Genomic DNA, 27,383 nt, shown 5'->3' with positions numbered 1-27,383 from the left:
TCGCAACAATTTTAAAATGAGAAATATTAGATATTTAATCTTGAAATATGATAGTTTCACTTGTCAAGATGCCATTTCTTGCAGTGTGAAGATGTTTTTGCACCAGACACTCAAATTTTTGGGAAATTTAAGGGACAGACTCAAAAAAAATAAAAAAGATGGAATAAAATTGTTTTATCAGGCTAATATTGGCCGTTTTATCCCTTTCTACTAATTATATTTCCTTTAATTAATATAATTTTATGCATTTGGAGACTGTCTAGTTCAAACAGATCTGTGCTGAATTTTGTTTTCCATCAATTTTCCCATAATCTGTGGGTAAGTAATGTGTAATGTCTTTGCTCTTGCACAAATATTTCACTAATTATTTAGGCAAAAGCAAAACGCACTGTGGTTGTGCTCCACAGTTCAGGACTTCCAGAACACCAAACAACTACATGAAGACACATTTACAATCATCATATTGTTAGTTGATATTATTTTTGCCCCGCCCACTGGTGCATGTTGACATCATCGAAAGCAGATGACGTGTTAGAGGTGGAGCTCAACTCAATGCATTACAATAGAAGCTTAAATAAATAAATAAATAAATAAATAAAAGTCTTTTAAACGGTACGATACGCCAACAAGGTTCTGCTTCTTTTAGCATAAAAGCCATGAAAGTAGGAGGCTTATAGGCCTGATGAGTGAGATGTTACCTGGATTTTCATCCCCTCCTGAGCTTTCAGGTAGACGTTCTCAAAGGCCGTCTGCTGATGTTTCAGCGGGAGCATTTTTTTCCGCTCTCTATTCTGAACCGCCTTCTCCAAGAACAACCTGCACAGTGTGAGAGTAAAGAGTGCACCATTCAATATCTCACTCATACGGTTCTATAGAGGTTCTATAGACTCTGAAGAACGTCAGCGTTTCCCAAGCCACGCAGCTACACTGTAAAGCAGCCACGATTTTCAAGACTAATTTAAAGGCCCCATATCACAGCAAACTGTCCCATGTCCCATGAGTCTCATGTTTTATTGATGATATGCAAACTTTTAAATATTCATTGTTAAATATTTAACATTTAATACATACAGTCCATGTGTAGTAACTAAACAGCAAAGAAGGATTTAGAATTTTTTGCGATGTCATAAAAGCTTCTGCTGCGCTCTATCAGCCTACAGCAGTTTAGCCCCGCCCATTCTGTCTACAGCAGTTTAGCCCCACCCATTCTGTCTACAGCAGTTTAGCCCCACCCATTCTGTCTACAGCAGATTAGCTCTGCCCACTCAGTCTATAGAAGTTTAGCTCCACTCATTTAGCCTACAGCGGTTTAGCCCCACCCATTCAACCTACAGCAGTTTAGCCCCATATATTTGGCCTACAGCAGTTTAGCCCCACCCATTGTCTACAGCAGTTTAGCCCCACCCATTCTGTCTACAGCGGTTTAGCCCCACCCATTCAACCTACAGCACTTTAGCCCCATATATTTGGCCTACAGCAGTTTAGCCCCGCCCATTCTGTCTACAGCAGTTTAGCCCCACCCATTCTGTCTACAGCAGTTTAGCCCCACCCATTCTGTCTACAGCAGTTTAGCCCCACCCAATTAGCCTACAGCACTTTAGCTCCACCCATTCAGCCTACAGCACTTTAGCCCCACATATTTAGCCTACAACAGTTTAGCTCCACCCATTGAGCCTATAGTAGTTTAGCTCCACCCACTGAGTCTACAGCAGTTTAGCTCCACCCATTCAGTCTACAGCATTTTAATCCTCCTACACTATCAGCAGAACACGGTCCTCAGAAGAGCTCACCTCTCTACTGTCATGGCTGTTAACATGCGAACATGGTGGTGGGGGTCGGCAAGGTGGGAAGGCAGAACTGCACACACCGGAAGCTCCTCCTCTCTCAGAGAAAGGACCGCCCACTTACAGCAAGGGTCGGCCTACAAACATACACACAAATACAAACTATTATTATTATTAATCCAAACGAAATCTAAAACATTTAATCATAAAATGTGAAGAGGCTGAAAGTGATCAGGCAAAAATCAATGCCCCCCGACTCAAACGTAGTCAATCAGCCAAGATGTCTGAAGTCTGACTCTATGCACTGGAGTTATGATGCTAACGTAGCTAACATGTAATGGAAGCTTATAAGCATTAGCATGGTGCTAACTGCATGTCAAAATCCTCACACATTCCCCTGAAACCGTGTGGAGATGTTCAGTGTCTGTAACAGACTTGATTATGCACTGCATGATACACTGATGTCTATAAACATGGACTGAAGTACGTTAGCATAAAGCTAAAAACATTAGCAGCAGCCTGAATTTAGCCTATGTTTAAACATAACAGCCTCAGGCGGCGTCAGTACGGCAGCGTATTCTGGACTTTATTAGAGAGCTTGAAAAAGCTTGAAAACGTTATTACTGCTACCTCTGCACTGTATTAAACCAGCTCTGCTCCAGAATTGCCAAAGTTTAGACTTGTTGCTTCCTCTTACAGCACACCTTGTACTAAATAGCCCCTCTCAACGCCCCACCCAGAATTTGATTGACAGGAAGCCTTGTTGACAGTGAAAATGCAATTTCAAGCATTTCGATATTTCAAATTTCAATTGCGTTTTTAAAAATGCACTCACATCAGAAATGTAGCTGTAAATACATGACCAAATTAGCATTTTCAAATTAGCATATAAAATTGGAATAAAGTTTGGAATCTGCTCCCACGGTGTGAGAAAGGTAGGATAAAAGCTTCCATCATTCATCAGCCACATCAGCCTCGTAACTCCAGCACCGAAACTGAAGAAGCAAACTTCACACCAAACAAGAGGGGAAAACTGTTTGAAAAAATGATTCAATTCAAGTCACGTCCTCACCTCAAGAAATGCGAGCAAGCAGCGCCCCAGAGCCGCCCTCACAGCTGACGTGCATTTACCACTTCTAGCCAAGATACTGCGAAAGGAACAAAAAAAAACTCACATTTAATATAAAGAACAGGTGACATTTCAAGAAAATGATTTATGAAGCTGCAAATATGAACTTCTCATTAAAAAACCCTGCGTAACTCACTATGGGGAGCGAAGGTGCAGAACTGCGCCATCTGCTGGTAGCACTTGAAACATTTTGAATCTCCATTCATTTCTCCATATTGAATTAGTTTGACACATAAAAATCAAAAGTGGGAACTTTTGTGAAAGAGTGACTAACGCAGTAGCTTTAAATCCAAGAAAGTAGCATTTTGCTGAGTACCATAACTGTAAAAAATTAAAATGGGTCAGTGATCTGTGATCAGGCCTGCCATAATTATTACATAATAATTAACAATAATTTTTTTTTTCATATGATCGTAATTAATTAAGCTGGCTGCTCAATTTTTTCACAGTTAAATTTTACTCTTATTACGTCGCAACAAACAAAATGTGACGAATGCGATGAACATGAAACATTATGGGGCTCATGAAAAAAGAAAACAGTCTAACTTCTAACTTCCTAACATGTAAGCGCAGCAGCCCTGTTTATCAATTAACCACGCAGCTTTTTTTTCCACTCTCGTGAAGAACATGCAGCTTTGCTTAACTCGACACACAACTGTTAGTGTAGACGCCTGTAGTATTGATTTCTGTTCACTCGTCCAAAAAACATTGATGGATGATTGATTTGATGGATTTTTCCATTTTTCACATAAATTTCCCCAATTTAGTCGTCTCCAATTACTCCCATTTGTTAGGACTCCCCCAATCACACAATACTACTAGCCCTAGGAGGGTGAATACTAACACAGGCTTTCTCCGACCCGTCAAACCGGCTAGCGCATCTTTTCAAACCGCCGCTCACGCAACGTCACAGGACAGCCGGACTCGCTCGGAGGAAAGCACCAACTGCCAGATCTGTTACGTCAGTTAACAAACCCCTGCGCTGACTCGCACCATGCTGAGTGATGGGGAGAAGAGGGGGCCATTCTACCCACCCAGAGAGAGCGAGGAAAAACATTCTCTCTTGGACTCCCGGCCACAGACGTCTAAAGCATCACCAGGGATCGAGCTCGCGATCTGCTGATGACAGAGCCAATGCTTACACGGCTGGGCCACTCAAGAGCCCATAGAGGCACTATTTTAATAAGAATTTATTGCTTTTTAATTATCGTGATATCCGACAAATACATCATCGCATTTTATGTCCGAATCATATATATCATAATACATAATAAACAATGCAGTAATGATCATATACTGTAATTCAGCCATACTCCAGATCACTGTAAACAAATGCTTTGAGCGCAAACAGCAGGGGGCGCTCTGACCACTTTTTTTGTCGCGCACCTGAAGCCGGAGACCACCCTGAGCAGTGCCCCCCGTACATGGTTCATCTCATCAGCTTCCTCATCGGAGCAGCGCACTCGACCCAGACAACGAACACAGGGCAGCAGAGCCAACAGGATGGAGGAACAGACCTCCTGATCCTGACGGTACAGAGAGCACACGTCCCTGTGAAGACAAACAAAAAACACAATTACACTGAAACAAAGACAATTAGTCGCGAAATACAATCACTGTTTATTTACTTATTTAATTACTGATTTTTTTTTAACAAATTGCTTAATATATTGGGGGGAAATCATATCAAAGTTTTATGATTTATTTATCAAGTTTTTCACTTGTTTATTTTTACATTTTGTCTTATTTTTCGAATACATTTAACTCAGCACACAAACAGAAATTTTGAACAAAATTGTGGGGGAAAAAAAAAAAGTCATACACAATATTTCCAAAAGTATTTGCTCACCCATCTAAATCATTGAATTCAGGTGTTCCAGTCACCTAGTGGCCAAAGACCCTAGGCCTGCAGACATTAGTGAAAGAATGGGTCGCTCTCAGGAGCTCAGTGAATTCCAGCGTGGTACCGTGATCAGACGCCACCTGTGCAGCAAGTCCAGTCGTGAAATTTCCTCACTACTAAATATTCCACAGTCCACTGTCAGTGGGATTATAACAAAGTGGAAGCGACTGGGAACGACAGCAACTCAGCCACGAAGTGGTCGGCCACGTAAAATGACAGAGCGGTCAGCGGATGCTGAGGGGCATAGTGCACAGAGGTCACCAACTTTCTGCAGAGTCCATCACTACAGACCTCCAAACTTCATGTGGCCTTCAGATCAGCTCAAGAACAGCGTAGAGAGCTTCATGGAATGGGTTTCCATGGCTGAGCAGCTGCATCCAAGCCTTACATCACCAAGCGCAGTGCAAAGCGTGGAATGCAGTGGTGTAAAGCGCCGCCACTGGACTCTAGAGCAGTGGAGACGTGTTCTCTGGAGTGACCAATCACGCTTCTCCGTCTGCGGTCCCTTCCTGTTCCACCATGACTGCACACCAGTGCACAAAGCAGGTCCATAAAGACACGGATGAGCAGGTTTGGTGTGGAAGAACTTGACTGGCCTGCACAGAGTCCTGACCTCAACCCCATAGAACACCTTTGGGATGAACTAGAGTGGAGACTGTGAGCCAGGCCTTCTCGTCCAACATCAGTGTCTGACCTCACAAATGCTCTTCTGGAAGAACGATCAGAAATTCCCATAAACACTCCTAACCCTTGTGGAAAGCCTTCCCAAAAGAGCTGAATACTTTCGGAAATAGTGTATTTATGCGAGTCCCTGTAGAGGAAGTGTTACTTATTTTCATATAGAAAATCAACAAACCATAAGAGAAATGGGCAAATTCAAAGTCTTAAGAATTCAGTGCTGAAAATGTTAACTTTGTAAATTTAAAAGAAAAAAGAAATTTAATAAATAATAGAACACCCTGAGACATGGTTGCAAAAGCAGTGATGACCAACAGGTCTAGCAGAAAGCTCTCCTTACGCGAGAGGCCTGAGGAGGGCATCAAACTCCTCGGCTGTCAGAGACGTCTCCTCTGCAGGGAGTTCTTTCAGCAGAGCCAGGTACTGCACAAGAACAACAGAGAAAGATTAAAGATGTTTCACATAATATTTTCAACCACTGTTTCATCAGATTACGACCCAAGATATGATGAAGACCGACTGAAACGTCTTCACTAAGCGAGCAGAGAGGAATCTGAGCACTCAGTGCAGAAGCGCTTTCATGGCTCAGACGTTCGGCATCGTCACGGATTTCATTTCATTTTGGTTACCATTCTGAGGTGCAGCGGTTTGGAACAGTCAATCTGCTCGAGCAGTTTTAACAGTCTGCGGCGGATCTCCGTCGGTTTGAAGGCAAGTCCGTGGCCCATGTCAAAGGACACACACAGAGATAGGAACTCCAGAGTAGACAGGAAGGCCAGATCCTGATTGGTCAGGAGGTCCTGGGACAGAGGACTCTCAGCTCCTATATAAAGACACACACACACACACACACACACGTTTTAGAAAATGATACTTATACCATGATACACTTTTGTGAACACAGAAAACTGCTCCCAAAAAAAAAAAAGAATTCACACACACACCCACACCCACACCCACACACCCACACACACACACACACACACCCACACACCGGATCAAAACCTCAAAAGGATAACTTTGCAGGAGAAGGAATAAACATACTCTCCTTTTAATGTAAGTCTAATGAAGCAGACTTTTTTTCCAAGCAAATTTGGGTAATTTCTGTTGGTCCTTTCATCATGAAATCTGCGCACAATATACAGCACCACAGGCATTTCCAAATTATGTCAAAAACTGAAAAATGAAAACTTTTAAATTAAACAACAGCAATGGAGATACAAAGTTTTGTTTTTTTATATATATATATATATATATATATATATTAATTACACTCACTAGCCACTTTATTAGGTTCAGCTGCTTGTTAACACAAACAGCTGATCAGTCATTCACACGACCGCAGCTCACTGCATTGAGGCATGTAGAGGTGGTCAAGACGACTTGCTGAAGTGCAGACCGAGCATCAGAACGGGGAAGAAAGGGGATTTAAGGGGCTTTGAACGTGGCGTGGTTGTTGGTGCCAGACGGGCTGGTCTGAGTATTTCAGAAACTGCTGATCTGCTGGGATTTTCACGCTCAACCATCTCTAGGGTTCACAGAGAATGGTCCGAAAAAGAGGAAATATCCAGTGAGCGGTCAGTTGTGTGGATGAAAATGCCTTGTTGATGTGAGAGGTCAGAGGAGAACGGGCAGACTGGTTCCAGATGATAGAAAGACAACAGGAACTCAAATAACCAACCAGAATCTCTGAGGAACGTTTCCAACACCTTGTTGAAAGTCTGACATGAAGAATTAAAGCAGTTCTGAAGGCAAAAGGGGGTCCAACCTTTTACTAGCAAGGTGTACCTAATAAAGTGGCCGCTGAGTGTATGTATATATATATGTGTGTGTGTGTGTGTGTGTGTGTGTGTGTGTGTGTGTGTGTGTGTGTGTATATATGCATACACATACACACACACACACACACACACACACACACCTGTTGCTCTTTACATTGTGTGTAAATTTCATGATGAATGTACCAAAAGAGACAATCCTAAAATTACTTGGACAAAAAGTTCCATTGACTTATTCCATTAAGGGAGGTTTTTTCCTTCTCCTGTAAAGTTACCATTTTGGCTTTGTTTTTGACAAAGTTTGTTTTTGATTCTTTTGTCTATGATTTTCTGTTTTATTTACGCTTTTAAGCCAAAGTAATAATGCTGACAATGCTTCAAAGGAAACCACAGGAATAATTTCATTTTAAACAGCTTGAACAATATTAATATTAAAAGGTGTAAAATTCTGACAATTTTATATTTCAGTGTCCCCAAAAGCATCACAGCGACGCCACTATAAGCGGCAGAAAACACCTTTTTTTAATATATATGTAAAGTGCATGACCACAGTCTTGGAACCCCAATTTGGCAGTTTGGAGTTTCTCCAGCAAGGGGGCGCTATAGCACGCAGGTTAGTTTAGAGTTGGCAATTTAGACAAGAACACACACAAGGAGGATCCAACCAATGTACAGAAACAACTTTCAAAAAAACTTTTATTACCAGAAGATTATCAGAGTTATTCAGTTATTTAGGTGATTTCCACTGAAGACTTTGATCAGATCAGTTCATGTTAAAGCTATTAAGTTCAACAGCCTATAAGCCACAGCTGAGGACTGTGCTTGTGCCTCACTGTTGACATGCTGATCAAAACTGTTGGAGAGCAAAGAAACAAACTGCATTTTTAATGTTTATCATTTTTATTACCATTCAGATTTTGTGTTAAGCGTCAGATTTGGACTGTAGATTTAGGCTTATTTAATCTTTTGTTTTAATGAGCCAAATTTTTCAGCCTCTTTGTCACTTTCAGGTCACCCATTTAATAATATTATTATTATTATTATTATTATTATTACTACTATTTTTTGGGGGGGGATTAAATGAATCATGTTTTTGGCATTACAGTTTTACTGGTCCATCTTTTCCACCTTCTCTGTAAACCTAACATATATTAAATATTGTGATGTGCACTTAAATTCATGTGTTGTTTAAAGTGTCCGCCACTCCTTTTCTGTTTTATTACCCAAACCGTGCTGGGAATCGTCCCCGTTAGGCTTCGGTGCTCCGCTGGTGCTTTGGTGTGCCACATCACCATCATCAAACAGATCGAGCTCCTCCTGAGGGTTCTCCTCTGCTTGGGTGGTGGTCATCTCCAAATCATCCATCGGGTCGCTCTCAATGACGACGCTGTCTCTCTTTCCCGAGTTATTCAGCTGGGAAGCACAACGGAAACAGCAGCATTGAGAGAAGAAACTTCAAATCAGGTAGAAGTAGAAGTTCTTTGTAAACCACATTTAAAACAATCTGAGTTGACCACAGTAATCTGTGTATCTTCTGTTCAACCTCGTTCCATTTTGAAATTAAAAACAACAAAAAAAAACAGAACAAAAAACATTTATTTCACATTATCTTTTAAATCCGTCTGAACAGATCAGCTCCTAAACCGCAAAACAACAGAGCTTCACGTGGCTCGTCCAGAGACTCGTCCAGAGGCAATTATGACGGCCAGCAAACACCAGTCGCTCCTGGAGGATCAGCTTCATCTTCGCCAGCATCACAGGAGCAATTATGTAGCTCCAGGGAGGACAGCTGGGCTCATTATTCAGCCACATCCACGTCTTTGGTCCGTGTCCTTGGATTCTTTGAACTGACGCTGCAGCCTCGATCTCCGTTTCATTCGAAATCTCTTCGAACACAGCGCAGGTACAACGAGCCAGAAACATCGGCCTAAACATTTAGGAGTCTCAGTAGCGTGAAATTATGATGAATGTCAAGTTGGATTGACGTAGAAGTCGCATCTGGCTGTTCAGACTGATCGGACAGATACAGATCGGACTTCAGTGCCACATATGAAAGCGTCTCCAATCAGAACTGAAAATGTCTGATTCAGTGTGTTTATCTGTTCACAGTGGCCACGTTTACATGCAGCCTGATAATCCGTTAATAATCCGACTAATGGCTCAATCAGAATAGAATACGTCCATGTAAACACCTCAGTCAGAATAGACTAGTCCGATTGAGGCCATTCGGAATACAATTTCTATTGAACGAGGTGTGTAAACCTCTAAATAATCCGTTAAATAGAGGAATAATATCCGTGTAAGCACCTGTATCCGATTACATTCCCTATCGGAAAGTTTCAGTCCGTTCTGCATGTGCGTCGCGTCACAGTGAGAGTTTATACCGTTCAACACGGCGGAGCAGAAACTGGTCTGCAGAGGAGACGAAGTTCATGCTCTGGTCTTTAAAAGACGGCGGTGGGACGGACGTCCAGCTTATGCGTCTCAGAGCACGACGTCTTCCTCTCGGCCTTCTTTAATAAGGACGTGTGAAGGACGTTTTCCTGAGTCTGACGTCATTTTAAAGCAGTTAAAAACACAATCACTGCTCACTGCTGCTCATCTCACTCTGACTGGACCTCACCTGATGCTCGCGGTCATGGTAACGTTTACTCCCAGCGCTACTCCATGCATGCACATCATTTTGCATTGGATTACTTCTAGCGAGCAGATAAACAAAGATTTTCCATCAGACTGTTGAATAGAGTGAGCATATAAACACCTCAGTCTGAATCTGTAATCCAATTGGGTTCAATTGGATTGGCAAAAATATTTGCATGTAAACACAGCAACTGACACACAGACACACATCAGATTGGATCAGATGATCCAATGATCAGATAAGATGCTGAGTGAACAAAGCCCAAATGTCTTTCAGTTTTCAAATATTTTAATTATCAAATTTATTTACTACTATAGAACAGAGGTCTTTAATTAAAATTCAATGAGGCCCATTTAGAGAAAATATCCTAAAGACAAGGTCCAGAACATCATAAGGTCTAACTTGCATCATGATTTAGTGCCATATACTGTTTACTGAAGAAGCCGAGTAGCCAAATCAACACCTTATCCAGTCAACAACTGAATATCAGATCAAATAAAGTCCAGTTCAGTCAGATTTCAACAACATTTACTGTCAGTTTTCTCTTTTTAGAGCACGACATGTAAAATAACTTCCCTCTGGCTCACTTTCTTCTCTGACTGCGGTGTCTTGCCTCGTCCCTCCACTGTGTGAACGTCACTCAGTCCAGTCTCGGTGCTCACCGTAATGGATAGAACTGACTGGCTGGCTGAGTGTCACGTGTGATATTTACAACGCGTGTGATTGGTCTGTGAGTCTCCTGGGCCACTAATGCCGGACTGTAAATGGCAAAAAAGTAACGCTGATTTAAAAAAAGGACCACCCCATCGATATTTACATAATTCTCCTTAGTTTATTGGTTATAGGCCCAGGCCCACTTAGGACAGAGTCTGGGTCAGGACTCGGACCATGGCCCGCCTATTAGTGACCTCTGCAGGAACATTAGATCTAATGCCTATTCTCCATGATGGACTGCACATAGTCACATTATCGATTTATACTATGTACTATAACTGATTCTTTTCAATAATGAAGTCTGAAGTAAGAATCACAATTCTGTGAGAAGTACCATAATAATTTACTAAATCACACACAACAAGCAGGCATTTCTGCAGTAACTTACCATCAGCTTGCAGATATCAGACAGTTCAGTGAGCAGCCTGCCAGGCAAAGCTTTCGTGAACAAGCTGCGAGTGATTGTAGACACACTGTCCTGCAAGACGGAAACACAGACAGATTCACATTTATAAATAAAGAAAATGTGTTAGCCGATGCACCAATAGTTGATATCAGTTAGTGAAATTTTTAGGTCCTTACTCAGTTTTTAAGTTATTAAGTGATACTTTTTTGATCCCACAAACGGGGAAATTCCACCTCCACATTTAACCCGTCCGTGAAGTGAAACACCACATACACACTAGTGAATACACACACACTAGGGGGCAGTGAGCACACTTGCCCGGAGCGGTGGGCAGCCCTATCCACAGCGCCCGGTGAGCAGTTGGGGGTTAGGTGTCTTGCTCAAGGACACCTCAGTCATGGACTGTCGGCACTGGGGATCGAACCGGCGACCTTCTGGTCAAAGGGCCAGATCCCTGACCTCCAGCCCACGACTGCCCCCAAAAAATATGGAGCGCTTCACAGATTTGCGTGTCATCCTTTCGCAGGGGCCATGCTAATCTTCTCTGTATCGATCAAATTTTAGTATATGTGCTGCCGTAGGGAGCACAATCACAATCTATAATAATACTAATCAAAAAATGTCCATGTCCGTTAGTCTCTAATTGTAATAATGCATAAATGCACTATGTCTAATAAAGAACCCACCTTATTTTTCGTGCTGACACTTTCTGAGCACAACAGCATCACAGATTTAAGTGTGGAAAGAGTTTCGTCGTCAGACAGCTTGTTCTTTGTAGACGACACATAGTCACTGAAGTCCTGTGCTAAAGCCTGCAAGTAACACAAAAAGATTTAGGTTAAAAACCAAGCGGACATTTTATTTTATAAAAAATGTAGAAGTGACTAATTCATCAGGGAATGAGTAACAGAAACATCAGAGACAAAATAATGGACCACCACGTCAGTGTTACTGCACTGCTGAGAATGACCCACCACTCAAACAGTACCTGCTCTGTGAGGGTCCATGGGGGTCCCTGACCACTAAAGAACAGGGTAATAAAGTTTGCAGAGAAACAGATGGACTACAGTCTGTAATCTTATGGCACATGGAGCTGATTTATTGTACTTTAACACTTTCAGGTGGTTTTCAAGGGTCAAAAATGCTTGAAAATGACTCCTTTTGCATGGTCTACCTTTGCCTTCTGAAACAGAGCGCAGTGACACGCGTCTTCCGCTGTGAAGAGTCCGATGCAAACGAAGGCGCCCAGGACTCCAGTGAGCAGCCTTAGACAGCGCACCATACACACAGGAGGAGTGACGGAGCTCTGTGGACGACAAAAAGCACTGAGAAAAGCTTCTTTAGATCATGAACCAAAACACTGGCACCACAGCTGTGCAGCAAAATGCCAAGTATAGATTTAACTGTACAAACTTAATGCGTTCAAAGAGCCACTGGTTACAAATACAGAAGCCGAATATGATCAATATCCCGTCTAATCTGCGTGTGTCGTGAGGCCTATGGACAAGAGAATTCACTAAAGGAATAAATGTGGATTAAACCATTACACTGTTTACATCTTGCATTCTTTGAGATACAGGTCAAACTTTTTTGCAATACACAACCATATTTGCGTATATAATGGGAATATCTTGAATAGTTTATATCTGCATATTTGTGCAATGGGACAGAGCACATAGCGTGTATGAAAACGTGTTTGTTTTATATTTATATCTGTACATTTGTACAACACTATGTTTGTTAACGTATATTTTGTGCATTTAATACTGTGCTGTGTGTTTTTCACTCACCTCCACATCTGTGCAAATATAATAAACAAAAGTGATTTGATAAGACAGACTAATACTGACACCCCGACTGTCAACTCTTTTTTATATTTTATTTAAACTTTTAAATTTCCTCACTACTAAATATTCCACAGTCCACTGTCAGTGGGATTATAACAAAGTGGGAGTGATTGGGAACGACAGCAACTCAGCCACGAAGTGGTCGGCCACGTAAAATGACAGAGTGGTCAGCGGATGCTGAGGGGCATAGTGCGCAGAGGTCACCGACTTTCTGCAGAGTCAATCGCTACAGACCTCCAAACATCATGTGGCCTTCAGATCAGCTCAAGAACAGCGTAGAGAGCTTCATGGAATGGGTTTCCATGGCCGAGCAGCTGCATCCAAGCCTTACATCACCAAGCGCAATGCAGAGCGTGGAATGCAGTGGTGTAAAGCGCCGCCACTGGACTCTAGAGCAGTGGAGACGTGTTCTCTGGAGTGACCAATCACTCTTCTCCAACTGGCGATCCGATGGACGAGTCTGGGTTTGGCGGTTGCCAGGAGACGGTACTTGTCTGACTGCATTGTGCCAAGTGTAAAGTTTGGTGGAGGGGGGATCATGGTGTGGGGTTCTCTTTCAGGAGTTGGGCTCGGCCCCTTAGTTCCAGTGAAAGGAACTCTTAAAGCTTCAGCACCAAGAGATTTTGGACAATTTCACGCTCCCAACTTTGTGGGAACAGTTTGGGGACGGCCCCTTCCTGCTCCAACATGACTGAGCACCAGTGCAGAAAACAAGGTCCATAAAGACGCGGATGAGCGAGTTTGGTGTGGAAGAACTTGACTGGCCTCAACCCCATAGAACACCTTTGGGATGAATTAGAGCGGAGACTGTGAGCCAGGCCTTCTCGTCCAACATCAGTGTCTGACCTCACAAATGTTCTTCTGGAAGAACGGTCAAAAATTCCCATAAACACACTCCTAACCCTTGTGGAAAGCCTTCCCAGAAGAGTTGAAGCTGTTATAGCTGTAAAGGGTGGGCCGACATCATATTAAACCCTATGGATTAAGAATGGGATATCACTCATGTTGCGTGCGAAGGCAGACAAACTAATATTTTTTGCAATATAGTGTACAAATACCACCAACACACTATTTATATTATGGCAGCAACTATCAAATATTCTCATTTTCAAACAGGCTATTGATCATCTCGAATTTTATATCTTACAATCGAATCTAAAATTTATAATCTACAGTAAAGTATACTGTATGCCCAAATTATTCTAATGAATGAATTCAGCTCCTCGTACAACGTCCATATAAAAGCACTGACCAACAGAATGGGACAGCTGGAGCAGCTGCACATGAGCCTAAGGTCAGCAGACCCAATGCCAAGCGCGGGCTGGAGGGGGTATAAAGCCCCCCAGCGCTGGGCTGTGTAGCAGTGCAACTGTGTTCTCTGGAGTGATGAAGCTCACTGGGACTGGGAAACTGACTAACACTGTATTTCTTCACTTACATCAGGAGAGTAGGAGTTCAGCAGATGTTCTGCCACAGACTGAAGACTCTGCTCCAGATGGGTTCTCAGGGCACCGATGACGGTCAGCTGAGGGTTCTCCCCACAGGTTCTGTCTTCTCTGATCTCGGAGCAGGAGGTTGTGTCATCAAAACTGAACTGCAGATACAGAGCCTCTATTTCACACAAGATGTTTTTAGACTCTGGAGGCTCTGGAGGACTGAGGCTGGACAGGAGAACACAAGCAGAGCTTAACAGACTTTGAATTTATGAAAATCACAACATTTGATTTAACAGCGCATTTCAGCACCTTACCCTGAAATAAAGTTCAACAATTACACTGAAAACTTTCCAATCCAACTTTGAAAATGAACAAAAACACAACCGTCCTTGTTCGCCGAAGTCAAGTACAGTGAAGACTGATGGTAAAATAAGTGCTTGCAAATTTCACCAACAGTTTTCCTATTAATCAGTTCATCTTTGGCGTATCTGTACGATCAAACTCGCGTCTGGTAGCGTGTAAATGAGTGTAAATATGGAAAACATGCTTGATTTGTGGTAAACTAACCAAATCTATTATCATTTTATAGACTGCTAATAATGAGAACAGATAAAATAACAATAATACTAATTGCTGTTATTGGAACAAAACCTCCTATCTCCATTTTTGTCATAATTTGATAATGCCTTGTTCCTTACAGTGTGTGTAAATTTCATGATGAATGGACCAAAATAAACAAGCCAAAATTACTTGGGAAAATGTCTGGTTCCATTGACTTACATTAAAAGTAAGTTTTTCCTTCTACTGTAAAGTTACTATTTTGGAGATACGAGGTTTTGTTCCGACAGCAGCGTAATACTTTGTGCAGTACAAAAGTGGATGTACTTATTTTACATGCGCACTGATACGAACTGCTGTACCATGTTTTTGTTTTACACTACTGACTCATTTTACTCTTTCCAGTACTTGTAATTTTACCTCTATAAAGTTTGGTCAGAGCAGTGCACTCACCCTTTGACCCCAAACTCTACCTATGGGCATGGTCATTACGGCAATGCTGGCAGGTAATGATGCTGAATTGTTAGTGAGTCACTAAAATGTTAATATTAATCGACCAAAGTAGTAAAAACTTCTATATTATGTCTTGCGAAGAAGAAAAGCCACTTATGCTTCATCTGAGCTCGACATAGTAACATGCTCACCCATCCAGATGCAGAGAGTCCATCAGAAACAGCATTCCTGTCAACGTGTCTTTCAGCATTAAAGTCACCAGAATCCTTGGAATAAGATTTAGAGGAAAATCCCTAAAGAAAAGGAACATTATAAAAAGGAAATGCTTTAAAATAACTACATTGGCTGAAAAGCATTTCAAGGTATAAACGTTAACATGGTGACTTTTTAAACTGTACTTGTAAAAAGGCTGCAGAGACACTGAACTGTTCTACTGTGGATATTTCAGTGCAGTGTTAGCACCGCTGTTCAGTTTCTCAGCGTGTTACTTAATAAAACAGCTTCACTAATCATAGTGATTCCTGCTGTAGCTGTGCTGCTGCTGAAAAAGACAGCTGAGGATCAAAACTATGAAACCTACTTTACTTGCATAATATACTCCGAAAAGCAAAATGTGACCATTTCTAACAATAAATAACTAATTATTATTTATAATTAGTATGACGTAGCTGTTTGCTGATAGGTTCTTTGTTTGTCAATATTGTGCCACAACATCCTGCTGCGCCATTTCAAAGCCTAAAAGTAATCAATTAAGTTCGTTTTGCTCAAATAAATGAAAGCAGTGCATGATTTTAAACCCACCACTCAATAACCATCAAAGCTTCGATTTAAAACCAATTTCTTATTGTAAAATAGTGCTGCTAACCAGGAGAAGGTAACTGGCTAGCGTTAGCTTAGCTAGCATTTTGCCAGCGCTGCTCACAGGTTCAATTTTGATAAACAAAAGCTTTACAGACACACATTTGGAGTGACAGAAAGCCAAAATCGGGCCTCTTCTATAGTGTTTTAAGCTGTAACCTGCTAGGCTAAGGTAGCCCGAGTGCCTCCCGCTGCAGTACGGGCTCGGTTCTAGCAAACCGGTGGTTCAAAACACCCATTTAGAGGACAAAGACTCATATCTGAGAGCACAAATTCGAATGACTGGTGCTGAAGTGACAGAAAGATAAACAGAATTTCTCGGTGATGCTTTGTTGCAGCCTGCCTGGCGATGCTAGTGTCAATGTATTTATCCGGTTTCAGGTGAAACCCACCGCAATACAGGCCTTTTCAGTAACAGATGTTCAAATAACTCCCGTTTGGAGGATAAAGAAGACGAGAGCAGCCGAGAGACACTAGAGCTGAAGCGACAGACGGAGTCAAACGTGTTTTGTGGTGGGTGGGGTGTGTGTGGCTATTAGCCTGTTAGCAGTTAGCCACTCATTCTTGCAGTTTCATTGATTATTTCCTGGCTCTGATTTAGTGGTACAACAGATGGAAACAGAAACGGTAACTGGTCTCATGAGTCTGGACCAGCGCAGAACGGCCCAGTACGGCCCTGAGAACGATCTGGCTCAACTGTGGAAAAGCGGCTTTGGTGAACCTGGTGAAAAAACAGCAGCGAAGGACCGTGAAGTTTATCCACGTGATCCTGCACTGACAACATGAGAAAAATAGAAATTTTCCGAAAATAAGCACAGACCTGCAGATGACGGGGTGATGCCTGACGTCCTCCACCTCATCGCTCTGCTCGTTCATCAGAATCCAGTCGATGATGCTTTCCTTCAGACACGAAGGTCTCCCTGCCTCCAGCAGCACAGAGCTACTGTATGTAGTCTTGGGGATGGAACACGCGGACAGAGCCTGCGCCAGGCTTAGGGCAGAAACGCTGGAGGAAAAGAGGGAAGAGCAACTCAGAAACTGAACAGAAATGTTCTCGATCATTAAGTCCTGGTCTACCTTTACTGAATGTATATTTTGGAGTTTGTCTAACTTTTATAACTATTTAATGCCCTATTCAATATAAAATTACTGCCGCCGATTTCTCTTAGTCCCATTTTAATTCGACTGCGGTCTCCTGCTCAAGCAAAGATTCCGGAGCCTTTTGTCTTCTATAAAAAAAAAGCTGCAGAAATAACTTCAGACTATATTAATCCTCTGGGAATCGACACGTCAGTAAAAATGCTATGAAATCCTGTGGAAATGGAGTTTCCTAAAGGTGCAGTAAATGATTTTGGAGAATGATTATTGATGTTTGAATTCAACAACAAATACACCCCTGTCTTCTGTGCTCCTTCAAAGCGCCGCCCCCCCCCCCCCCCCCCCCCCCCACCCCAACCATGTTTTTCATTACAGTTCAACTCACGTAGAGGGTTTGCAGATGGCACTAGAGAAGAGCTTCCAGAACTCTCTGTCGACGGGCACCAGAGAACACTGCACCATGGTACGCAGCAGCTCCAGACACAGAGCCTCGGTCTGGGCCGAGCTGACCCCCCGTATGGCCATCGCCCACACCTTGCTCCACAGCCGGCCCAGCTCGCACTGCTGAGCCCCGGAGCCTTGTGAACAGGCGGCCGGGCAAAGAGCCACCTGCCTGAGGCAGCGCAGCACGTACGGACCCCTCTCTCCACGCCGCTGCTGCTCACCCAGCAGCTGGCACAGCAGGGACAGCAGAGGAAGCAGCTCGGGGGCCGGAAGCATGGAGGGGTACTTGGAGGTCAGAGCAGCAGTCACCTGAAGCCTACAGACGCAGGTGATAGAGATGCTGAGGCAAGGAACCTAAAACATGGGATCTAGTCTAAGGTGAAGTTAAAGATATTAATCGGATGCAATGAAAAAGGTGCTGTATATCTACAGCACTGAGAAAGGCTGAGCATTATGACTATATTTATCATTATTGTGATAAATTATGGCACAATATTCTTTTTCTTTGCATATTGTAGATATTTTCAGAATTCAAAAACACGTTCAGACTGCATGTTTGATTACAAAGAGGGCATAAATAGCCCTGTTTAATTTAGTGCAGAGCATTGGGTGTAATAGTTTTTTTTAATGCGGCACTACTTTGTGTCTTCTAACTTCTTAGATGCCAGGAAAAATAAATATGATAAATCATTTCTCATGAAACTGTACTGAAGTTTCATGCTACTAAACTTTTGCGATATCATCCACCTTTAGCTCTTAGTTATGTGACACATCTACATGGATGGCAGGGCATGTATTTTTGCATTAAAGGACCCAGATCCTGTATTTATACTTTTCTATTATCCCTGAGGTGAACTTACGACATCTGTTCAGTTTTAATGTACCAATTTGTTTCTACATGACCCTTTTCAACCCCTCTCTATCCCTTAGAATGAAGCAGGCTGTTTCTGTAATGCACTTTTTCTCTGTGTGTTAACACAGTTATGATTTAATCCTGCATAAGTTCCAAAAGGTGTAATTTTCCTTTAAGAATGTAACATATTACCATGGTATTACGTCAAAGTCGCTGTGATGGGGCTGCAGGTGGTCTCTCAGGACTTCCCAGCCGAGCTCCACGCGCCTGCGCTTGCTGCTCTGGGGGCTGTCCCTCTGCGCTCCTCGGACCTCCACAACACGCACATCCTGACTGAACAGCTGGAGAAACGAACAGTCACAGATGCACAGTGTTAATGTGGTGTATTATACAGACATCAGGGGTGCAAGGATGTGGAAGATTAAACAGACCTACTAGGGCTGTATTGATTACAATCTTTTCAGACCATACGAGTACATATTCTTGGTACGCGCTGATACAGAATCTAATACCGTACTGAGTCACCTACTTAGAATGAAGTACCTTGTTAGTGTAAATGAGTGCAATTTACCTTAACAGTTAAATCATTCAAACGTAGCTGATTTTCAATTAAGTGCATTAGCTAGGTGTGCTACACTAGTTAGCCTGGAGTAGGATGGAGTACCGCTGCAGTGGAGAAGAGCGGGTTTTGTTCCACATCAGGCAAGTATGTTTCATAGTTTTGATCCTCGCCTGTCTCTTTCAGCAGCGGCACAGAGACAGCAGAAATCACGTCCAAGGCTAACCCATCTGAAGAGCTCACGCTTTGAGCTTTTTCTTGGGGCAGTCGTAGGCTGGACGTTAGGGAACCAGCCTTGTGACCAGAAGGTCACTGGTTCGATCCCCTTGGCCGACAGTATGTGACTAAAGTACCCTTGAGCAAGACACCTAACCCCCAGATGCCCCCAGATGCTGTGGATAGAGCTGCCCACCACTCCGGGCAAGTGTGCTCACTGCCTCCTAGTGCATGTCTTCACTAGTGTGCATATATGTGGGTGTTTTACTGCACGGATGGGTTAAATGAGAACAGCTAATGGTTCTGAATTCAATTTTTTCATTTTTGAAGCTGAATGTCCTCTAAAGCCAAACATACACTGTACAAATAAATATTAATATAAATATATACACTTTTGGTACAACCCACAAAACTACAATGATTTTACACTAATGATATCCACTGCACTACGTTGTCTGCCTTACGCAGCATAAAATAGTCCCACACTTTAGACATTTTCAGCCTTTTACACACCCGGTATCTTTATTTTGCGCCATTGCCATATAGAGCAAAATAAATCGCGCCGCCGTATAAATCTTTGAAAAGTGCGTCAGTTATAACAGTCCGTGTAAAACAATGATACGGGAGCTGTGCATTAGTCTACAAAGCGGGAGTGATACGATAGCAGAGACGTTTAAAATAGATGGACTTTAGTGACATGAATTAAACGAAGCCTCGAGGCAAAGAATTTCCCTCAAACATTGTTTCTAATCGAATTATTCGAGTTACTCGAATAATCATTTCAGCCCTAAATCCAACCTTTCACAAACTGCACTGCACTAAATAATATTGCTATAATATTGGCCTAATTGTGCTCTTTGCAATGAAACATGTTCTTCAAGTACTGACAATATTCAAACTATGCTCACAGTAGCACATCATTCATCATAATAACGGTTAAATGTCGCAACCACTGCCATCTCAGATTATTTTTTTCTGATACCAATGTGATTCCAATATCATGATATATGTCTAACAGATACACAAAGGCAATGTTGCCAAAGCAGTCAATATAGGATAAATCATCTACAGTCATATGTGCTATCCAGGTAATTAAAAACACATCAGATTCTACCAAGATAAAGAGGCTAAACAGACTAATAGGTTGAGTTTAATCCCAGACAAGTGGACCACTGATCACCTGGTGGCAGATGTCTGCTGTCAGCTCTATAAGGTTTTCTTTGACGGCAATATGACGAGATCCTGTGGCATATTTCCCTCGACTGCCGATATGGCTGATCTCATCTACAAGGACATCGTAGAGATTGCAGAGAAGACTCTGCCATTTCACCCAGTCTTCTGCATGGGCACCTGCACCAACACAGACACTACGATTTATCTCACATACACACATACATACATACATACTCATACATATACACATACACACACCTACTGGTCACCGGTGCACCTGTTCAATTGCTTGTTAACACAAATCAGCCAATCACATGGCAGCAACTCACTGCATTTAGGCGTGTAGAGGTGGTCAAGACGACTTGCTGAAGTGCAGACCGAGCATCAGAACGGGGAAGAAAGGGGATTTAAGGGGCTTTGAACGTGGCGTGGTTGTTGGTGCCAGACGGGCTGGTCTGAGTATTTCAGAAACTGCTGATCTGCTGGGATTTTCACACACAACCATCTCTAGGGTTCACAGAGAACGGTCCGAAAAAGAGGAAATATCCAGTGAGCGGTCAGTTGTGTGGACGAAAATGCCTTGTTGATGTGAGAGGTCAGAGGAGAATGGGCAGACTGGTTCCAGATGATAGAAAGACAACAGGAACTCAAATAACCAACCAGAATCTCTGAGGAACGTTTCCAACACCTTGTTGAAAGTCTGACACGAAGAATTAAGGCAGTTCTGAAGGCAAAAGGGGGTCCAACCTTTTACTATCATGGTGTACCTAATAAAGTGGCCAGTGAGTGTGTGTGTGTGTTTTATATATATAGAGGGGATATTTGGGACTAAGAAGTGGAAAAAATAACACTGCTACCATAATCCTAATGCTAGCACACCTATGGGATTCTAGTAGCACATAAGTGCTAAGATAACAGCAAAGATGAATAATTGTGGGCCATTCTAGATTAAACAAAGATATTTGAAGCTTGTAAAAGACATTCCAGACATTAAGACATATTTAAGCTTTTACTCATTAGTTTTGCAGCGACTCTGTTAGCAATGAGTTCTCGTATAGAGCTGCTGCCGCAGTTTTCCATTCCTTACGACTAACCGGAACACTGCTTAGAGTCGTATTCACTGTCAGTGACTTAGAACATCCAGAAGATGTTGATCCCAAATCATGAATGGTTGATTCTCCTAATTACGTTGGTAGTTAATCTAACGTGCAAGTCCAGCGCCTAAAGTCCCAACCAACGGGAGAGCTCACTCAGCTGGATCTACCTAGGTACCACAGAGAGAACAATCCTGATTGGAAAATTACCAGACATTTTAAACCTTTTGTTGGCAAGCACAACTTAAAAGTGACCTAAAAGTATTACTTTTAGTAATGATGCTATTAAATCCCTTTAAAAAGTGATTATTTCTTTATTTCCTAATGATCATTAGGCCTTCTCTGAAGACCTAGAAGATATAAATATCCAAAAACAGATAATGTCAAGGTATGATATACAGTATATTAACATGTCCTCACAACATCATTACCTGTCTCCAGAGTCTTGGCTCCTTTGGGATGGTGGACACACAGCTGCAGGTTAAAGAACTCCACCATCTCCTCTTTCAGAGTGGAGCTGGGCCTCTTCTGGCTCCACACATAAAGAACAGAGGGCAGCAGCTCCTCGCCCAGTCTGCACACCCGTCTCCTGCAGTTCATGGCCACGGAGCGCAGGAAGACATTCAGAGCGGAGATCAGGTGCTCCAGCACGGTCAGCTGCCTCTCCTCCCTACAAAACCAAGTCAAAGAACTTCTGAAAATCACAGATAAACTGTAGATTATGGCCAATCTTACGTAGCACATCTGGTCACAGAACGATGCTGTATACTGTTTCAGTACCTGGTGTTACTGAGAGCTTTAGAGAAAAAGCTGAAAAGCGTGTGAGACAAGCCCTCAGTCTGAAGACAACACCCCTGAACCACGGTGTGAATGATCCTGCTGACCAGAACTCGGTTGATGGGCCTGGAGGTCCCAGTGAAGAGCCCACAATACAACTCCAGCAGATCTACATACAACAACATATGATGAATGAAAAATTCCACAGGAACACAAACAAAACAAATACAAAAAATACAATTTACCCCAATTTCTTCCTGACAGATCAAGATATGCAGCAACATATTGTTTCCTTAGCCTCATAGCTTCAGAGCTAAAACTAAACAAGGAATCTTCTGACGCCAAACATGCCTTAGCTAATCAAGTACTTTTGTGGTAGTGAAACTGCATAAATCTGATTTTCTCTGTGAATTGTTTTAATGTAAGAGTAGCCTACAAGCCTAGTTTCAGTATTTCAGATTCAGCCATCAGTGATGGCGCAACACTACAGCTACCCAATCTATATACTTATTAATATTTTTCCGCTGGATTTTGTCCGCTTACTTCAGAATCTTTGGTCTGATCTGACCTACACTCATCTGCTTGCTTTCATCACTCATTTCTCCTATAAACTCCCATTCACAAGACTTACCTAGCAACCACTTGCCAACCCCTAACAACCACTCAGTAAACACTCAAATGTCTAGTCACATCTTAGCAACTGCCTGGAATACAACAGCAACTACCTAGCAACCATGTAAAATGCCATAGTAACTGTCTGGCAACGCCCTAGCAACCATTCTAGAATCATTTAAGAAGCGCAATCACTCTGCATTTTCACACTGATCTAGTGGCGTCTATTTCTGCAGATAACAGTAATCATAATGATAACAATTATACTAATAATAGCAGATTTATTTATAGAGAATTTTAAAACCACAGGCCACCAATATCACTGGCCAACCAAAGTATTGGTTGAACCCTAGAGGACTTGAACAAAGACTAAAGGCATTTTCACACTAGAGCTTTCTTCCAGTTCCAGGACCACCAGCTCAGCAAGTTTGGTATGTTTGGTTTAGTGTGAAAGCTGTCCTTCTGATATTAGTGGTCTGGGTTTTGCTTCCAGTGAACTCCGGTGCGGTCCGCTGAGTGTGTGGAAGTGACCTGCTCCCAGTGGGGGGATCCCCCCCCCCCCCCCTTCCCCGGAAAACACATGAACAGGAGCGCACTCACTGTGCCACTGATGCTGGGAGATCTCGCACCAGTACTTGCGGACGGAGAGGATGTTCTTCAGCAGCATGCTGCTGTAATCTTCTCCATACGCAGCACAGCTGAAGGAGCTCTGCATGACCTCCACCACATGACCGAGGAGATCTGCACACTTCAGCTTTGGACCTCCTGAAGGGCAAGCAGGACACAGTTATAACAGACAAGCACCTCAGAGGCACATGTCATAGCAGTACTTAACATTTATTCGCTTATTAATGAGATCTGTGCTTTTGGACTCACTCTTTCACACTGTCAGAGGAAACGCTCAAGACTTACGTTTGTTGGCACATCGCACAAAGTATTTGATCAGGCTGCTGATCTCCTGCATCTTCTTCCGCCGATTCGCCTGCGTGGTAGCAGATACATTGGCTTTGCCTGACTGCAGGAGCTCCGTCTCTTTGTGAAGGTATTTCTTCAGGAACCTGGAAGGAGTGATAACTTTCTGTGAGGCAGCTTGACTTTGACTTTTTCAAATCGAATTAATGTAACCTAGAGTTATTTCTATGGTCTGTTTTATAGCAAGTTAAAACCAGTTCATAAAAATTGCTGACATGGTGGGATGGGACTTAAATCGCTGGTGATAATTACAGTCGCCCATCTTCAAATGTTGTCTCCAAATAGTATTAAAGGCAAGTTGGAAAAGAGTAACTGTTTATAAACCCACACGAAACGTATACATGAAAAAAATAAACAGAAGAAAAACGTAGGATCTTTAAAGGATTGTACAGAATCCTGAAAGCTGTCTGCTGTGATCATCACTCCTGACCTGAACACGGCATCCCAGGTGAGGGTGTTGCTCCTCGAGGCTCTGCATGCAGAGGTCCGATCGAGTTCCTTGACTGTCTCAGAATCTCGAAGAAGCCTCTTGAAGCGATCGATCTCCTTCTGCAATGGAGTATTAAATGATATTATATTTTGTCTCCTGTAAGTCCATTTGAGGTTAATAACATACCACTCATATTTTACTGCTTCCTGGGACCAGAATAATCAGCTCCATTTATTTCTACTGTAAAACGCTGCTGTCACTGGGAGATGTTTTTCTTTTCTAACTCTGCATTTTAAAAATCTCAGACGCTGCCGACTCGAACTGCACCGCCCTTCTGATGACCTTCCTGTGTTAATGTTGATGATGAAATATTACAGTGATGCTGGTGAATAATGAGGCGGAGCTGAACGTGTGTCTGTTTATTAGGAGGAGTAACATTAGTGCGCTCGGCTAAAGCGTTTGGGAAATGGAGACTGAAACTGGGGAGCGGCGACGCTCTAATAAACAGCAGGAGGTGCTCTCACAATATTCAGAACTTACAACTTACCACACTTTTGATTGTCCATGTTCACATCAGTATCGGCAGCTATAGCTCACAATTTTGTCATTAGTTTGATTATATGTTTATGTTTCAGCTGTGCATGGATTGTGATTTGCTTGGTAACAAACGTGATCGTCGACTTCGATCAAGAAGTTTAAGATTTCCTAACTGGAAATAAGACGCTGTAAAATGGGACAAAATCCAACTAAATTAAGGTAAGATTTGCTTCTATAATGAGATTTTTCACAAATTCGTGTCTTGACCAGTAAGATCTTAAATTAGGACTAAAATATAAGACGTCTCTGTAATCCGGTCCCTGGACCTCTTACCAAGATTTTTAGATTAGATTACGATTAGATTAAGTGACCCTTATTAGTCTCACAACAGGGAAATTTCACCCATACATGCAGTGAAACACCACATACACTCTAGTGAGCGCACACACACACAGTGGGCAGCCCTATCCAGTGCCCAGGGAGCAGATGGGGGTTAGGGGTTTTGCTCAAGGACACCTCAGTCATGTACTGTCGGCTCTGGGGATCGAACCGGCAACCCTCTGGTCGCAGGGCCGGTTCCCATGACTACCCAAACAGTTGTCAGAAGTGGGATTTTACCTGTGATGTGCTTTAAACCAAACAGAGGAAAAGCTTATGCTCCTCAATCCTCATTTAAGAACAAGATAAACTTTATTACCTTTCTTTCCGTGGCCTTCTCATTCTCTAATCCCCGGCAGCAGAGGAGCAGCTCATGCAGTAGAAGACTCATCGTGCTTCAGCTGATGTCCATGAGCTTCCATACACTGCTACTTATCTGAGAATAGGAATAAATTATTGTAGGTCAACACTGACGGTCACCTGTCCAAAAGTATCCAAAAGCTACCTGAAGGTCAATCATTGCTGACACAGCTTTTACAATCTCCATACAATCTCAATGTTAAGCGTGGGCTACACACTTTAAAAAAAAGATGGTTCTTCAAAGGTTCTTTAGTGAAGGCAATGGGTCTACTTAGAGCTATTAGACCTATATAGAAACACATCATGCTGAAATGGTTCTTCAGACTGATGGAGAATTCTATACAGGACCACATGTTGTATACGCTCCTGTACAGCACCAAAAAGTTTCCCCAGCAGTGGAACTGTGTTCTGTGGAGCGATGGAGCTCCATCCAATACCTCTGGGATGAGCTGGAGTGACCCAACATCAGTACCAGACCTCATGAATGCTCAACCAAATCCTCATAGCAATGTTTCAACATCTAGTGCTTTGCCAGACTTCAGAATTGTTCCCAGTGGTGGTGATGGGAACCAGACGTCCCTCTAAAAGCTCCTACTGAAAGTTCCTACATGAACTGGTTCTGAATTCACTGCCTGATGACTGAGACGCTGTTTTATGAGAGTTTAGAGAACTTCAACTCCATTCATGGTGGAGGGAGACATGCAGGGCGCTGTGAGGCAAAATAGTCCCCAAAGAAAACTCATTATTCCAGATTTTCCACTGTTTTCCATCATCAGCATTCCATATAAGCTCAGAAGACTCGTGTAGGTTCTCTGGTGGTTCTGGATGGTCTATATCTGTGTTGTAGTCATGGTGACCCCTGGTTCCCATCACCACCACTGTAAAGACGTCTGAACCATTTCACACCAAACCCTCTGAATCAGTCTGTTTACATCTCAATCATTTGTTCGAATGTTCCCGTTCCACCTTAAACAATACAGCAGTTACAGCCTCAGTCCCAGGCCCCATAATGTGCCTGCCGCTCCATTTAAGGTGGAACGGGGAAATTAGATGAAGATGGCGAATAAGCCGCTGTGTTTTGCTATGAAGTTGCGCGGTTAGCTGATGTAAACAGAGCAGCGCTAGAAGCTCCAGCGCTGAATAAACAACATGAACACCTAGTCACACCGCCGTCCTCGCATTCACGTGCGCACAGTTGCTCACATGCTTTATTTATTGTCCGTTTTCTCTGAATAACTTTCAGCACAACTTCTCTCCACGTGCGCCATGCGAACTCCCCTCCGCCTCCTGCCTCTTCTTCTCCGTCCTTCTTCAGTGTTCAGATCCGCTGACGCCCCTTACTGACCTGGAGAGGGAAGACGTATTACTGAATAATACTAAAGCCCAGTCCAATTTCTTCTTCTCACGCCTACCCCTGGTCAACGGAGCCCCGCTGGTGACATCCTGTAGAAATAAAGAATTATGCGTGGCCACGACTTAGTAAGACGTGGGAATGAGATGACTAAATTGTGGCCACAACTCAGTAAAGCGTAGGAACGAGATCCTAATGTGTGGCCACGACTTAGTATGATCTCGTTCCTGTGGCCACGACTTAATCATCTCATTCTCACGCCTTAAGGCATTTCCAAAGGATGTCACCAGAGGGGGCTCCGTATTTTCGAGTGTCACCCTACACCCTTGGAACTACGGAGCCCT

The 27,383-nt window shown here is 42.8% G+C and overlaps 1 protein-coding gene and 1 non-coding gene across 4 annotated transcripts in view; both read right to left on the bottom strand.

The window, feature by feature from the left end:
• atm (ATM serine/threonine kinase) overlaps positions 1 to 26,992 on the bottom strand; it is a 66,345-nt gene extending 39,353 nt beyond the window's left edge. The window contains exons 1-23 of one of the 3 annotated variants that reach the window (XM_017723522.2): positions 26,892 to 26,992; positions 25,648 to 25,764; positions 24,414 to 24,532; positions 23,924 to 24,069; positions 23,612 to 23,776; positions 22,403 to 22,568; positions 22,054 to 22,292; positions 20,536 to 20,705; positions 18,773 to 18,921; positions 17,669 to 18,043; positions 17,006 to 17,191; positions 15,519 to 15,620; positions 14,319 to 14,541; positions 12,208 to 12,339; positions 11,720 to 11,845; positions 11,016 to 11,105; positions 8,496 to 8,685; positions 6,124 to 6,317; positions 5,835 to 5,917; positions 4,300 to 4,464; positions 2,857 to 2,932; positions 1,791 to 1,921; positions 699 to 816 (exon numbers count right to left, since the gene is read on the bottom strand). In XM_017723522.2, the coding sequence (XP_017579011.1) occupies positions 699 to 816; positions 1,791 to 1,921; positions 2,857 to 2,932; positions 4,300 to 4,464; positions 5,835 to 5,917; positions 6,124 to 6,317; positions 8,496 to 8,685; positions 11,016 to 11,105; positions 11,720 to 11,845; positions 12,208 to 12,339; positions 14,319 to 14,541; positions 15,519 to 15,620; positions 17,006 to 17,191; positions 17,669 to 18,043; positions 18,773 to 18,921; positions 20,536 to 20,705; positions 22,054 to 22,292; positions 22,403 to 22,568; positions 23,612 to 23,776; positions 23,924 to 24,069; positions 24,414 to 24,532; positions 25,648 to 25,719 (3,417 nt within the window). In that variant the 5' untranslated portion in view covers positions 25,720 to 25,764; positions 26,892 to 26,992. Of the gene's footprint in view, positions 1 to 698; positions 817 to 1,790; positions 1,922 to 2,856; positions 2,933 to 4,299; positions 4,465 to 5,834; positions 5,918 to 6,123; positions 6,318 to 8,495; positions 8,686 to 11,015; positions 11,106 to 11,719; positions 11,846 to 12,207; positions 12,340 to 14,318; positions 14,542 to 15,518; positions 15,621 to 17,005; positions 17,192 to 17,668; positions 18,044 to 18,772; positions 18,922 to 20,535; positions 20,706 to 22,053; positions 22,293 to 22,402; positions 22,569 to 23,611; positions 23,777 to 23,923; positions 24,070 to 24,413; positions 24,533 to 25,647; positions 25,765 to 26,845; positions 26,868 to 26,891 lie in introns of those variants that run through there. The other 2 variants (XM_037531094.1, XM_037531095.1) reach the window with 2 other exon arrangements.
• Positions 11,515 to 11,621, bottom strand: LOC119261658. Its single transcript, XR_005129151.1, has one exon. It is a non-coding gene; the product is annotated as a U6 spliceosomal RNA (small nuclear RNA).
• Positions 26,993 to 27,383: the final 391 nt, after the last annotated feature.

This window comes from Pygocentrus nattereri, chromosome 19 (genome assembly GCF_015220715.1).
Source record: "Pygocentrus nattereri isolate fPygNat1 chromosome 19, fPygNat1.pri, whole genome shotgun sequence".
NCBI classification, from domain to species: domain Eukaryota; kingdom Metazoa; phylum Chordata; class Actinopteri; order Characiformes; family Serrasalmidae; genus Pygocentrus; species Pygocentrus nattereri.
The sequence above is the reverse complement of the archived record's forward strand: the minus strand, read 5'-3'. Positions and strand labels throughout refer to the sequence as shown.